Source organism: Hyla sarda, chromosome 11 (genome assembly GCF_029499605.1).
Source record: "Hyla sarda isolate aHylSar1 chromosome 11, aHylSar1.hap1, whole genome shotgun sequence".
NCBI lineage: Eukaryota > Metazoa > Chordata > Amphibia > Anura > Hylidae > Hyla > Hyla sarda.
The window spans coordinates 8,328,961-8,345,170 of NC_079199.1; the positions used below are offsets into that span (position 1 = coordinate 8,328,961).

Consider the following 16,210-nt stretch of genomic DNA (forward strand, 5'->3'; position numbering starts at 1 on the left):
GCATCACCTCTAGGTTGACACTACGCACCTTAGCGCTCACCATGAGCACTAATGGCGGCGCCCCGTTAGGGAGGTCTCCGGGGGTCCCAGCGGTCGGACCCCCCGCAATCAAACACTTATCCCCTATCCTGTGCATAGGGGATAAGTGTCATACCGCTGCAGTTGTCCTTTAAAGGCCTCTGAAAAATGAAAGATCTGATTGGTTGCTATAGGCAACTGGTCAACTTTTCCTCTGCACCGGTTTTAATAAATATCCCCCATATTCTAGTACATGTGTTTTTTGGTTGTTTGTGCTTTCTATGTGGCATTGGTCTCTATGCTGGTTTTTATGTTGCACATTTACTTTTTATTGCTGAAATTCATTTTATTTTTATTTTTTTATTATCTTTATGCTATTTTTATGTTTTCTGAGTCATCTTTGTCATTTTTCTAGTTGTGTGCTTCCAGATTAGTGCACGAAATTTATCACAAATTTTTTATTTTATTTTTTTGTACTCCAGAGGGCATCCGCCGTAGGACCGTGTGCAAGCTTTTCACACTCGTCCTTTGTCTACATTTACAAAGTGATGCAACTAGGAAACCCACGCACAAGCTTTGCATTGCGCAAAAGTCTGCACTAATGGTACCCCCTCCCCCTTCAAATGTGCTCAAGTGCTCCCACACTACAGTGGCTAAGGCAAAAGTTTTTTTTATTTTTAATTGTTTTTATTTATTTATTTTTTCCCTAAAATTGTCTGGCGCGGTCTCCTGACCATCCATGAGTGTGGATGACAAGTCATTATGCAGTGAAGAGCGGTTGGAGATGCAGGAGGCTAAGAATGGCGGCGTATTGCTTCATTCCTTTCATATTTTACTCCTGGCCTGATCCAGACATAATGATGGGAGTTGTAGTTGTGCAGCAGCTATAGCACGGCAGGTTGGAGAGCGCAGGTCTTGTCTGCCCGGTTGACTATATAAACGTTCAGCGGCCATCTTGTGAAGCAGTGAAGTGCCCCCGGGCCGGTGTGTTTACTGGCGGTGTGACAACCGTGTGTATTTGTCGTCTTCTCGCTTGGTTTAAGCAGAACATTAAGGACCGAGGAGACGATCTATCTGTGAACTGCAGATCAATATGCGCCGCTAATGGCGTCTTTCACAATCGTATGGAGGTTCTGGTTTCCTGTATGTTTTTACAGGACTAATCTCTTTTTGCAAAACTTCCTTCCTTCCAATTATCTTCAGCAACAGACGCCCGTCCTGGGCTCCTGAGACTGCACGCATCTATAAGGGCTGAGATTTTCACAACGGAGGCCATTTTTGTTTATTTTTTTTAAATATATATATATATATATATATATTTTTTTTTTTTTTTTTTATGGCGTCGTGAGCTCAGCTTGTAAAGAGAATATACCCAGACACTGAGCGAGATTTAGAGAAATGCTCACGCGGGCAGATTTGCTGTGGGTTTTCTGCTGCAGGTTTACTTGTGGAGGATTTTCTGCAGTGGAAAATTTCAAGCAGACCCCATTAGTAGCAATGAAATGTGCGGGTAAACCCGCAGCAAATCCGCCTGTGTGAATGTACCCATATGTCAGTGTTTTCCAACCGGTGTGCCTCCAGCTGTTGCAAAACTACAACTCCCAGCATGCCCGGACAGCCATTGGCTGTCCGGGCCTGCTGGGAGTTGTAGTTTTGCAACAGCTGGAGGCTCCCTGGTTGGAAAACACTGCCTTATGTGGTGTTACCTAAGGCCTACAGTGTAACATGAAGCCAGTTGAAAACAATATAGTTTCCATAGCGACCAATAAAAATACTGCTTTTATTTTATAACCTACACTGGCATAATGAACGCTGGGATCTGATTGGCTACTGAAGGCCTATTGAGATCTGCATCTTGGGACAATTCCCCCCCCAAAAATGGAATTATAGGGATTTATGGTTATGTAACATATACACATTTTATTTTTGCAGTTTTGCAATAGCCAGGGAGTGGAGCATGCTGGCGAGCATTTAAAGGGGTATTCCGCTCCTAGACATCTTGTCCCCTATCCAAAGAATAGGTGATAAGATGTCTGATTGCGGGGGTCCCCCGCGATCTCCCTGCTGCATCCGGCGTTCGTCCAGAGTGTCGGGTGCAGCGCCGGAGGATTGCGACGTCATGGTCACGCCCCACTCGTGATATCACGGCCGCACCCCTCTCAATACAAGTCTATGGGAGGCGCTGCACCTGACACTCTGAACGAACGCCGGGTGCAGCAGAGAGATTGCGGGGGTCCCCAGCGGCGGGACCCCCGTGATCAGTCATCTTATCACCTATTCTTTGGATAGAGGATAAGATGTCTAGGGGCGGAGTACCCCTTTACATGCTCGCCAGCATGCTCCACTCCCTGGCCGTCAATCAAATCCGACCCTTTCACTGCATAAGTCTATAGAGTGAAAATGTTTGATCTGGCAAGCGGGTGTAAGGCGCACGCAGCCGCTCGCTTCACACAAGGTTATTGCTCCCAATTGCAGTGGGTCTCACTCCTGAGACCATACGATCGAAACTTTTGACATAACTTGGCGGCAATATGTCAAATGTTTATTCAGATGACAGTAATGAGTTCAAACGAGTAAAAAAATTCTACAAAAAATACTTCTTGCCTGACAATGCTACGTGAAAACCCGGCCTATGGCTGTCATCCGGCCTTCATATGGTTTAGCAGTAGTTGGACAGAAGGGGGGCTTCACTGCCTAATAGGTTGGTTGACAACCCCTTTAGGAGCCGCACGGCTGGCGATATGAACGGTCACCCAGCTTTCCCAGAAATCATTGCAACTAAGAACTTTTATGATTTTTTTTTTTTCTTTTATAACCAATAGTTAGTAGTGGCCGATTTTAATTGTTACCTGTCCCTTTGATTGGTCAGGGTCTGAGTGACCGATCGCTAGGAGCAAGCGACCTTCGCCGCAGGTTGCACACTCTAACCATAGACTTGCATTGTAAGTTTTGTTTTGGTGGCATGGATCTGCTCGGTGAATGGGGCTCGGGGGCATGGATCTGCTCGGTGAATGGGGCTCGGGGGCATGGATCTGCTGGGTGAATGGGGCTCGGGGGCATGGATCTGCTTGGTGAATGGGGCTCGGGGGCATGGATCTGCTTGGTGAATGGGGCTTGGGGGCATGGATCTGCTCGGTGAATGGGGCTCGGGGGCATGGATCTGCTTGGTGAATGGGGCTCTGGGGCATGGATCTGCTCGGTGAATGGGGCTGGGGGGGGGGCATGGATCTGCTCGGTGAATGGGGCTCGGGGGCATGGATCTGCTCGGTGAATGGGGCTCGGGGGCATGGATCTGCTCTGTGAATGGGGCTCAGGGGCTTGGATCTGCTCTGTGAATGGGGCTCGGGGGCTTGGATCTGCTCGGTGAATGGGGCTCGGGGGCTTGGATCTGCTCGGTGAATGGGGCTCGATGGAATGGATCTGCCACAGAGCCCCATTCAGGAGAAGGGAAAGTCCAACTGTACTGAAGAGGAACATGATACATGTCCGTAACCTGATATAGTGAAGGTGATGAATTATGAATAATGCTTTCGTGTGCCTGATGTCACCTGGCAGCACACAGGGCAGTGCCTGACAGGCGATATGACATACTCACGTGTATCTATGCGTCTGAACTGCGCTCACGTGAGTCGCTACTTGGCTTTTTACAGAGCACCGAATGGCAGTTTTCAATAGTTTAGACATCCCTTGTGTCCGTGGTAAATGGAAAAGCTGGGTGACTATGCTGCTTGATATGCAGGGAGCAACCATAGTGCAGTGGTCTCCAGACTGTGAACCTCCAGCTGTTGCAAAACTACAACTCGCAGCATGTTGGGAATTGTAGTTTTGCAACAGCAGGAGGTCTACAGTTTGGAGACCACAGCCATAGGGGTTTGTTTAGTAGTTCAGAAAATCCTCGCCTCGGGCTCCATGTCTTTTTTATAATATTTGCTCTAATGTGTAATTTGCAGTTTACATTACATATAATTATTGGAAAACCACAAAGGGGAAATAAAGATGATGATTATAGTGTGTGGCAGGCTGGGTAATGTTTACACTGATTATTAACCATAGCGAGATCACTAAATCTATTACACTGCGACAAATTATTGGTGATAGGATAATGCTTAATTTATCTGGTGTTGTACTTCAGAGCTGCATTCTCGATTCTGCAGGGGCCAGAGCTGAAATGTTTTAGAGGTCCCACCTTCAGAATAGTGAGTGCAGCTCTGGGGTATAATACAGGATATAACTCAGGATCAGTACAGGATAAGTAATGTAATGTATGTACACAGTGACCTCACCAGCAGAATAGTGAGTACAGCTCTGGAGTATAATACAGGATATAACTCAGGATCAGTACAGGATAAGTAATGTAATGTATGTACACAGTGACCTCACCAGCAGAATAGTGAGTACAGCTCTGGAGTATAATACAGGATATAACTCAGGATCAGTACAGGATAAGTAATGTAATGTATGTACACAGTGACCTCACCAGCAGAATAGTGAGTACAGCTCTGGAGTATAATACAGGATATAACTCAGGATCAGTACAGGATAAGTAATGTAATGTATATACACAGTGATCTCACCAGCAGAATAGTGAGTACAGCTCTGGAGTATAATACAGGATATAACTCAGGATCAGTACAGGATAAGTAATGTAATGTATACAGAGACCTCACCAGCAGAATAGTGAGTACAGCTCTGGAGTATAATACAGGATATAACTCAGGATCAGTACAGGATAAGTAATGTAATGTATATACACAGTGACCTTACCAGCAGAATAGTGAGTACAGCTCTGGAGTATAATACAGGATATAACTCAGGATCAGTACAGGATAAGTAATGTAATGTATACAGAGACCTCACCAGCAGAATAGTGAGTACAGCTCTGGAGTATAATACAGGATATAACTCAGGATCAGTACAGGATAAGTAATGTAGTGTATGTACACAGTGACCTCACCAGCAGAATAGTGAGTACAGCTCTGGAGTATAGTACAGGATATAACTCAGGATCAGCACAGGATAAGTAATGTAATGTATGTACACAGTGACCTTACCAGCAGAATAGTGAGTACAGCTCTGGAGTATAATACAGGATATAACTCAGGATCAGTACAGGATAAGTAATGTAATGTATACAGAGACCTCACCAGCAGAATAGTGAGTACAGCTCTGGAATATAATACAGGATATAACTCAGGATCAGTACAGGATAAGTAATGTAATGTATGTACACAGTGACCCCACCAGCAGAATAGTGAGTACAGCTCTGGAGTATAATACAGGATATAACTCAGGATCAGTACAGGATAAGTAATGTAATGTATGTACACAGTGACCTCACCAGCAGAATAGTGAGTACAGCTCTGGAGTATAATACAGAATATAACTCAGGATCAGTACAGGATAAGTAATGTATGTACACAGTGATCTCACCAGCAGAATAGTGAGTACAGCTCTGGAGTATAATACAGGATATAACTCAGGATCAGTACAGGATAAGTAATGTAATGTATGTACACAGTGATCTCACCAGCAGAATAGTGAGTACAGCTCTGGAGTATAATACAGGATATAACTCAGGATCAGTACAGGATAAGTAATGTAATGTATACAGAGACCTCACCAGCAGAATAGTGAGTACAGCTCTGGAGTATAATACAGGATATAACTCAGGATCAGTACAGGATAAGTAATGTAGTGTATGTACACAGTGACCTCACCAGCAGAATAGTGAGTACAGCTCTGGAGTATAGTACAGGATATAACTCAGGATCAGCACAGGATAAGTAATGTAATGTATGTACACAGTGACCTTACCAGCAGAATAGTGAGTACAGCTCTGGAGTATAATACAGGATATAACTCAGGATCAGTACAGGATAAGTAATGTAATGTATACAGAGACCTCACCAGCAGAATAGTGAGTACAGCTCTGGAATATAATACAGGATATAACTCAGGATCAGTACAGGATAAGTAATGTAATGTATGTACACAGTGACCCCACCAGCAGAATAGTGAGTACAGCTCTGGAGTATAATACAGGATATAACTCAGGATCAGTACAGGATAAGTAATGTAATGTATGTACACAGTGACCTCACCAGCAGAATAGTGAGTACAGCTCTGGAGTATAATACAGAATATAACTCAGGATCAGTACAGGATAAGTAATGTATGTACACAGTGATCTCACCAGCAGAATAGTGAGTACAGCTCTGGAGTATAATACAGGATATAACTCAGGATCAGTACAGGATAAGTAATGTAATGTATGTACACAGTGATCTCACCAGCAGAATAGTGAGTACAGCTCTGGAGTATAATACAGGATATAACTCAGGATCAGTACAGGATAAGTAATGTAATGTATGTACACAGTGACCTCACCAGCAGAATAGTGAGTACAGCTCTGGAGTATAATACAGAATATAACTCAGGATCAGTACAGGATAAGTAATGTATGTACACAGTGATCTCACCAGCAGAATAGTGAGTACAGCTCTGGAGTATAACACAGGATATACAATAGACAATCACCTCAGATACTATTAAGTATATTTGGAGAAGACTTATCTCACTGACAAGGTCACGGCAGTTCTACGTCTCCTCATGTTTCCCTTGTTCTGAGCAGATTGTAGAGCTGGCGGGCGGGTGCCAGGGAGATCTAATGGTGATTTTGGTCATAAAGTGAAATCTAATCTTTGTTTGCAGGATAAACGCAAACTTTATCCTTCTATTTGATTTCTTAGCCCTGGGTGTTCTCTGTTTCATAGTTTTGGATTCCACCTTATTGGCCCTCATTTACTATTGCAAACCCGACATGTTTTGTCATGTTGGGCGCCAGATTCTGTCTGCACCAGAATTTGCGCCAGAATTGAAAAAAGCTCGACTAACTCTCAATTTTGCTGAGAAAACCCGAAAAATGGGTGTGGCCATCAAAAAAGGGGGCGTAGTCTCCGAAAAGGGCCGTGTTCCCGACATTTTCACAAAAACCCAACATATTTACTAAAGTTTCATGTCGCTGCCTTCTGTGTGGGAATTTGGTATCCTAGGATGACCGCAAATATTTACGTGACATTGAAACAAAATGCTAAATGTATAGAAAGTCGCAGTAAGATTCTGTATACTGACAGGAAGCTGTATACTCTGATATGTGTTATATATAATGTTTTCCTATGTATTTTACAGTACACAGAGGCAGCAAACCTCGGCAATGGAGAACTGGAGTGTGAGAAGGAGAAGAGGCTGGGAGCTGTGGATGAATCCTTGAGGTAAGCAGACGCTTCAGGCCATATCCTTACCGGAGAGTCCGATACCCAGACACCTTGTTCTACAATCTTAGGGTACGTTCACACGAGTTGATCCTTACCGGAGAGTCCAATACCCAGACACCTTGTTACATAGTTCATAAGGTTGAAAAAAGACCAGAGTCCATCAAGTTCAACCTATAACCCTAATGAGTCCCTAATGTGTTGATCCAGAGGAGGCAAATAAACCCTCATACTAGAGGTAAAAATTCCTTCCCGACTCCAAATATGGCGTCAGAATAAATCCCTGGATCAACGTTCTGTCCCTATAAATATAATATACATAACCAGCGATGTTATTATTCTCCAAAAATGCATCCAGACCCCTTTTTAATTCTTTTACAGAGTTCCCCATGACCACCTCCTCAGGCAGAGAATTTCACAGTCTCACTGCTCTTACAGTAAAGAACCCCTGTCTGTGCTGGTTCAGAATCCTTCTTTCCTCTAGACGTAGAGGATGCCCCCTTGTTATAGATACAGTCCTGGGTATAAATAGATCATGGAGAGATCTCTGTACCCCCGTCTGGGGTTATACGATCTCACAAATTATTATGCACATGGCGTTTTTGTTTGGTTTTCCTAAACCGTCTCCGGCTGTCAGGGCATGATGGGAGTTGTAGTTTTGGAACACTGATCTGCTATATTGTATGACACAAATTTGTTCCTAAGAGAAGATATCCGGAATCAAGCAGCTCTCAACCCCGGAACCAAAAATATGAAGACTAAGGGAAAATTTATCATTTAGCGCAAATTTTTAGCAAAATCTGCTGCATAGCTGTGTTGTTTTCTCTGTGGCTGCGCAACATTTTATTATTGTGGACATCATTTTATTAATTTGCACAAATGACAGGAAGCCCCTGGATCAGGGTTTCCCAACCAGGGGGCCTCCAGCTGTTGCAAAACTACAACTCCCAGCATGCCCGGACAGCCGTTGGCTGTCCGGGCATGCTGGGAGTTGTAGTTTTGCAACAGCTGGAGGCACCCTGATTGGGAAACACTGCCCTAATCCTACGCCCACCCTCTGCGTCCCATCATGGTATGAGATGTATACATAGATAGTAGATATAATCTGCATGTTAATACTGTGACTAGAGATGAGCGAACTTACAGTAAATTCGATTCGTCACGAACTTCTCGGCTCGGCAGTTGATGTCTTATCCTGCATAAATTAGTTCAGCTTTCAGGTGCTCCGGTGGGCTGGAAAAGGTGGATACAGTCCTAGGAAAGAGTCTTCTAGGACTGTATCCACCTTTTCCAGCTCACCGGAGCACCTGAAAGCTGAACTCATTTATGCTGGATAAGTCATCAACTGCCGAGCCGAGAAGTTCGTGACGAATCGAATTTACTGTAAGTTCGCTCATCTCTAACTGTGACTCATGAATTGATCCCTCCCGCTTCTTCTTGCAGTGAAGCGGCCCAGGAAGCTTTCTCACAATGGAATCAGCATGACGATTCCAGAGACGACAACTTCTGTGAGCACGACGGTATGTAACGGTGTCGAAAAGCATTAAGGCAAACAGATCTTCTGTATTTTTGAGCCACAAAAAATGAACTTTCCTTTTACATATTTTTGTTACTCTACTGCATTGTTCCCCAACCAACGTGCCTCCAGCAGTTGCAAAACTACAACTCCCAGCATGCTGGGAGTTGTAGTTTTGCAACAGCTGGAAGCAAGATTGTTGGGAAACTTTAAATTCCTAGTATGCCTGGACAGTCTTTGGCTGTCCAGGCATGCTGAGAGTTGTAGTTTTGCAACCGCTGCTTTACGGAAACAACTTTGTGGAGACTTTCCTTATCTTGCACTGACTTAAAGGGGTACTCCAGTGGAAAACTATTTATTTATTGATTTTTTTTAATCGTCTCGTGCCAGAAAGTTTAAGCAGATTTGTAAATTACTTCTGTTTAAATATCTTAATCCTTTCAGTACTTATTTGCTGCTGTATGCTACAGAGAAAGTTGTGTAGTTCTTTCCAGTCTGACCACAGTGCTCTCTACTGCCACCTCTGTCCATGTCAGGAACTGTCCAGAACAGGAGCAACTCCCCAGAGCAAACCTCTCCTACTCCGGACAGTTCCTGACATGGACAGAGGTGTCAGTAGAGAGCACTGTGGTCAGACTGGAAAGAACTGCTGTGGAGCATACAGCAGCTGATAAGTACTGGAAGGATTAAGATTTTTAAATAGAGGTAATTTACAGATATGTATAACTTTCTAGCACCGGTTGATAAAAAAAACAAAAACTGTGAAAGTAAAAATCCTTCTGGCCCCTCAGTATTTGTATGTAGTGAAGCGGCCCAGGAAGCTTTCTCACAATTGAATCCGCATGACAAATCCAGAGACGATAACTTCTGCGAGCACGACATTATGTAACGTGTCGGTATTCCGGGAAATTTTATTTTATTTTTTTTTTAGATCAACTGGCTCCAGAAAGTTAAACAGATTTGCAAATTACTTCTATTAAAAAATCTTAATCCTTCCAATAATTATCAGCTGCTGAAGTTGAGTTGTTCTTTTCTGTCTGACAACAGTGCTCTCTGCTGACACCTCTGCTTGTCTCGGGAACTGCACAGAGTAGAAGAGGTTTGCTATGGGGATTTGCTTCTACTCTGGACAGTTCCCGAGACAGGTGTCATCAGAGAGCACTTAGACAGAAAAGTACAACTCAACTTCAGCAGCTCATAAGTACTGAAAGGATTAAGATTTTTTTAATAGAAGAAATTTACAAATCTGTATAACTTTCTGGAGCCAGTTGATATATTAAACATTTTTTTTCCCTGGAATACCCCTTTAAGACAAACAGATCTTCTGTATTGTGGCTCCAATGTTTCTACTACAGAGGAGAAAGTTGTAAGATAATTGTCAGAATCCCAACATGGACGGAGTAATACGATGGCGAAATAGGACTTTACTGTGTACAGAATCATGTTTCTTTACGCCCAATGTGCATTATCTTGCACTGACACTTTATATTAGTGTGCACCATCCTGCAACTTTATCTGCATGTACTTAGCATTACATAATTTAAAAAGCACACACAGGTTTCTGAATCCAAACAGTTTGGTTAGGCAATAGAACGAAAATACACCCACTCCACCCTATACAGTGACCCCCCCCGACCTACGATGGCCCCGACATACGATAATTTCAGCATACGATCACTCTGAGGCAGCATTAACATACGATGCTTTTGTATGTCGGGGCCATCGCATAAACGGCTATCCGGCAGCGCAGACTGCTTCAGCTGCCACCGGATAGCCGTTTACGGTGCCCCGTGTGGTCCGCTGATGATCACTTACCTGTCCTCGGGGCTCCGGCGCATCCTCTTCGGGATCACCTGCATCGTCGCCGCTCTCCATCGCCGTCATCACGTCGCTGCGCACGCCGTCCCGTCATCCAATAGGAGCGGCGTGCATAGCAACGTGATGGCGGTGACGGAGAGCGAGGATGCCGGGGAAGCAGAGGCCTTGCCGGAGCGTCGGGGACACCCCGGGGACGCTGCAACAGCGATGGAAGGCGACATCCAGGGCAGCGGTGACGAGCGGTGATGGTCCGGAGCGGCGGGGACAGGTGAGTATAACCTCCAATACCAGTGGTCTTCAACCTGCGAACCTCCAGATGTTACAAAACCACAACTCCCAGCATGCCCGGACAGCCGTTGGCTGTCCGGGCATGCTGGGTGTTGTGGTTTTGCAACATCTGGAGGTCCGCAGCTTCTAGACCACTTTCCTAAACTTTACATTGCACGGATCCCTCAACATACGATGGTTTCAGCAAACGATGGTCCATTTGGAACGGATTACCATCATATGTTGAGGGACCACTGTACTTACCTAGAGGGGGGGTGTCCTGACACTAAATGCCTTCCATACTCCCTAATAGCGCTTATGGACAAGAGGCTCTTAGAACAAACCCTTTAGGGGACACACACTTGTACCTGTAGTTTCCATAAACTTTTCATATGTTACAATGACATGTCTATGTTTTGATTCATGGGGGTTCCGATTGCTGAAATGAACTCTGTGCTCAAATAGTCAATCGGACCCCCACCAATCAAAACTTAGATATGTCATTATGACGTATCAAAAGTTTACTGGAACTACAGGTACAGTATTGTCATCTAAAGGGTTTGTTCTAAGAAGCCATATTTTCTATTAGGGAGTATGGACGACGTTAAGTCTAACCCTTCCCCCACTAGGTATGTATAGGGGTGTATTTATTTGTAAACAATGTTTATTTATTTTTTAATTATAATAAAAAAATAAAAAATAAAAAATTTATATCCATTGCCAAACCGTATGAATCCATTAGTCTGTGTTTTCGTAAAGTTGCAGCATGGTGCACACACATTTTTGTGTATATTAAAGTTGCAGGATGGTGCACGCACATTTTTGTGTATATTAAAGTTGCACGATGGTGCACGCACATTTTTGTGTATATTAAAGTTGCAGGATGGTGCACGCACATTTTTGTGTATATTAAAGTTGCACGATGGTGCACACACATTTTTGTGTATATTAAAGTTGCAGGATGGTGCACACTATTATAAAGTGACTGTTGCAGGTGAATGTAAGAAATAAAAGAAAAAAGAGGGAACGCGCCCCTAGTGAAGTACAGTCAAACAATGATATGAAGGGAAATGGTGTGAATCTCACTCGCCATGTAATGTTGCGCTCAGAGCACAACACTAGAGATGAGCGAACTTACAGTAAATTCGATTCGTCACGAACTTCTCGGCTCGGCAGTTGATGACTTATCCTGCGTAAATTAGTTCAGCCTTCAGGTGCTCCGGTGGGCTGGAAAAGGTGGATACAGTCCTTGGAAAGACTAGGACTGTATCCACCTTTTCCAGCCCACGGGAGCACCTGAAAGCTGAACTAATTTATGCAGGATAAGTCAACAACTGCCGAGCCGAGAAGTTCGTGATGAATCAAATTTACTGTAAGTTTGCTCATCTCTACACAACACCTTTATTCGCATATAGAATGGGTCTTTGGATCCTGCAGCTTGCAATCCCTCCGAACACTCACTGGAGTCATCGGTAGTAATAATGCAGATAGATATAAAAGGAATCTTTCTTGCAGCGCTGGACCAAAAGGAGTGTAAAGAGACAAGGCTCTTAAAGGATATAATCAAGTGGCGTGTATTAAAAGCACACCAACGCGTTTCTTGTCCTGAGGAAGGGCCCACTCTGGGCCAGAAACGCGTTGACGTGCTTTTAATAAACGCCACTTGATTATATCCTTTAAGAGCCTTGTCTCTTTACACTCCTTTTGGTCCAGCGCTGCAAGAAAAAAATCCTTTTTTTTAATCTATCTGCATTGTTGCAGGTGAATGACTGTCCACATCTCCTGTCTATTTTCAGATGAGGAGTCACCGGATGCGGAATACGTCGACTTGCTAATCAATCCTGAGCGTTACACTGGTTACAAGGGACCGGATGCCTGGAAGATCTGGAACAGTATCTACGAGGAAAACTGCTTCAAGTATGTGACTCTTCTCTAGCACTGATTCTGGGTCCGTTCTTTCTGCTTTCGCCCCCCACCTCTCGGTGCTTGGGTTAGCTGCAGGGAGGTGAGGAGGTTTTATATGGCAGATCAGAGTGGAGAGGAAGGAAGGCATCCGAGTTAGCAGGGAGGGCAGATCACAATGGCTTTAGATATAGAAGAAAGCACATAGGAGGGCGTGAATCACACAGGCTGTATACTAGTGTGGAGCAAGAGAACCCATTGTAAACTGCACTTGAGCATCAGCATACATTACTACTGTATTTCCCAACCAGTGTGCCTCCAGCTGTTGCAAAACTACAACTCCCAGCATGCCTGAACAGCCTTTGGCTGTCTAGGCATGCTGGGTGGTGTACTTTTGTAACAGCTGGAGAGGTGCACTGTTTTGGAAATACCGTATTACTGGAAGGGGACACACCAACATGAGAAAACTCTAAAACTAGGAGCAGGTTGCAAATTTCTTATAAGAGGGTCCAACAATGAAGATAGCAGGGACGTAGTGGGAGATCGCAGCCTTTTTAACTTAAGGAAACCTCTAACACATGTAACCAAAATATTTTTTTTTCCTGGTCGAAGGTGTCTGTAGCCTTTTAAATGTGAGTTTGTTTAGTGTGCACTCGGCTTGGCACGTTTCCTCATGTTTGCTTATTTAGATAAATATTAAACTGCGCCTGGAGCCTTTAAAAGTCATCCATCATCGGGAGGAATAATAAAAACCTTGTGTCTTCCCTAGCAATATAATCTCAGGGTTGTGTGTCCCTGCAATTCAGTCTATTCCTATTAACTCAAAAAGTATGTGAACCCCCTTTCGAAAATTGTTCGATTGATCTTTGATTACAGCCACATTTTTGATCCACAAGAAATGAACTTTCCTTTTACATAGCTTTGTTACTCTACTGCATTGTTCCCCAACCAGCGTGCCTCCAGCTGTTGCAAAACTACAACTCCCAGCATGCCCGGACAGCCAACGGCTGTCCGGGCATGCTGGGAGTTGTATTTTTTGCTACAGCTGGAAGCAACATTGTTGGAAAACTTAAATTTTTTGTATGCCTGGACAGTCTTTGGCTGTCTAGGCATGCTGAGAGTTGTAGTTTTGCAACTGCTGGTGGTGCCCTGGTTGCTTTACCCCTGCTTTACGGAAACAACTTTGTCGATTCTTTCCTTATCTTGCACTCTCTTAAAGGGGTACTCTGGTGGTAAACTGTTTATTTTAAAAAAAAATTTAAATCCTCTTGTGCCAGAAAGTTTAAACAGATTTGTAAATGACTTCTGTTTAAATATCTTAATCCTTCCAGCACTTATCAGCTGCTTTATGCTACAGAGGAAGTTGTGTAGTTCCTTCCAGTCTGACCACAGTGCTCACTGCTGACACCTCTTTTAATGTCAGGGACTGTCCAGAGCAGGAGCAACTCCCCAGAGCAAACCTCTCCTGCTCCGGACACTTCCTGACATGGACAGAGGTGTCAGCAGAGAGCATTGTGGTCAGACTGGAAAGAACTGCACAACTTCCTGTGGAGCATACAGCAGCTGATAAGTACTGGAAGGATTAAGATTTTTTTAAATAGAGGTAATTTACAAATCCTAAGGATAGGGGATAGGTTACAGATCGCGCGGGGGGTCCTGCGGGAAGGGGGCATGTGGACCACTGCTGACACGCCCCCTAAATACAACTCTATGTCAAAGCCGGAGCGCTGCCTTCGGCAATCTCCGGCTCTGCCATAGCACTGTATTGAGGGGGGGGGGTGTCGGCTGCTGTTTCGTGCCGTGGTCAACACATGCTCTCTAGCCAGCGAGTCGGGATCGTACAGGAAATCCCGGGGGGGGGGGGGGGGGAGCAAGCGGTCTGAAACTTGTCCCCTACGTTTTTCAGGACTGGACTACTCCTTTAATGACTTCCTTCTGCAATTTACACTCACAGAGAAAGTAAAAATCCTTCTGGCCCCTCAGTATTTGTATGATTATCTGCGAAGATAAACTACATAGTGCTGCCCAGGAGTCTGGATCGGGCAGTGATCTAATGCGTGTGGGTACAGCCAGGACTGGAACATAGGGGGATATTTTATTGCAGTCAATAAGAACTTTACAGCACAGAAAAAAAACCAAAAAGTTAAACATCAACAATAAAATCCAACGCAAGTGTTATCCTAGAGATCTATTGGGGTAAGTTGGGCAGAACAGGACTGTTAGGAAATGCGCTGTCTCCAAAGACTGTGTTGCATTTCCGAGAGAATTCTACAGAAAGAATAAACGCGCGACAAACCTTTCTGTGGTGGCCGAAAATGGAATTTCCACAACAGATGTTTCCACCGTGTGCCGGAGCCGCACAATCTGATTGAAAGCAATGGGACTCAATTGGATTTCAATTTCATCTGCAATGGAATTTCTGTGCAGAATTATTCTGCCGGATTCCTCTTGGAAATTGTGCAGTGTGAACGAGGCCTTGTAAAATAATAAGAATGAACACAAAAGCAGCGCTCTAAGTGTCATTATCCTGATGGTATAAACAAGGCAAGTTGTATCCACACTGGTAAGTATATGGAGGAGCCTGGAGCAACTTATGTCTGACCGCAGGCTGTAAATGCATTTAGAAGTACCCTCGGGGAACATCAAGGAGCCGAGAGATCCCTGGGAGACCCTGTAACAGATGTACTAAGGTCCCCTGAGGGTCTTGTCCTACTGTTGTTACATTTTTCAGCATATTGTTTTTTTCTTTTTAAATACAGTATACTAGAGAGAAAGCATATCCAAAGTATAGGTGATAACTAGCTGATTGGGGTGGGGGGAGGGGGGACTGACTGCTAGAACCCCCATCGATCATAAGTACGGGGTCCCTTGTCCCCAGACTGACTGGAACAGCACTGCACATACTTGGCCTCCATTCACGGAACATTGCTGAGTGCTGCATGTGGGCAAATCCCATGCAAAGTAAATCAAGCATGTGTGCTGCCACTCCATTCATTAAAGGGTTACTCCGCTCCCCAGTGTCCGGAACTCAATGCTCCGAATGCTAGGTGCGGGCTTCCGTGTGCACGCCTGCCCCCTTGTGAATTATTTGTGAAGTCACGCCCCGCCCCCTCAATGCAAGTCTATGGGAGGGGGCGCGACGGCCGTCGCGCCCCCTCCCATAGACTTGCATTGAGGGGGCGGGGCGTGACTGCACAAGGGGGCAGGCGTGAACACGGAAGCCCGCACCCAGCGTTTGGAACATTGAGTTCCGGACGCTGGGGAGCGGAGTAACCCTTTAAGGGGGACCCTCCACCGATCAGCTAGTTCTCTATCCACATTGGGGGGGGGGGGGAATCTCCTTATATCTACATGTGTAATTGGGATATTTTATTTATATACTTGTCATTTTAGGATGTATATGTATATAAAAAAAAAA

At 44.5% G+C, this 16,210-nt stretch overlaps 1 protein-coding gene across 1 annotated transcript in view; it reads left to right on the plus strand.

The window, feature by feature from the left end:
* The window catches only part of ERO1A (endoplasmic reticulum oxidoreductase 1 alpha), a gene marked incomplete in the record, with an annotated part of 52,034 nt that overhangs the window by 12,391 nt on the left and 23,433 nt on the right, over positions 1-16,210 (plus strand). Inside the window, 3 exon segments of the mRNA XM_056546066.1 lie at positions 7,207-7,289; positions 8,733-8,809; positions 12,687-12,807. Coding sequence (XP_056402041.1) covers positions 7,207-7,289; positions 8,733-8,809; positions 12,687-12,807 — 281 coding nt within the window.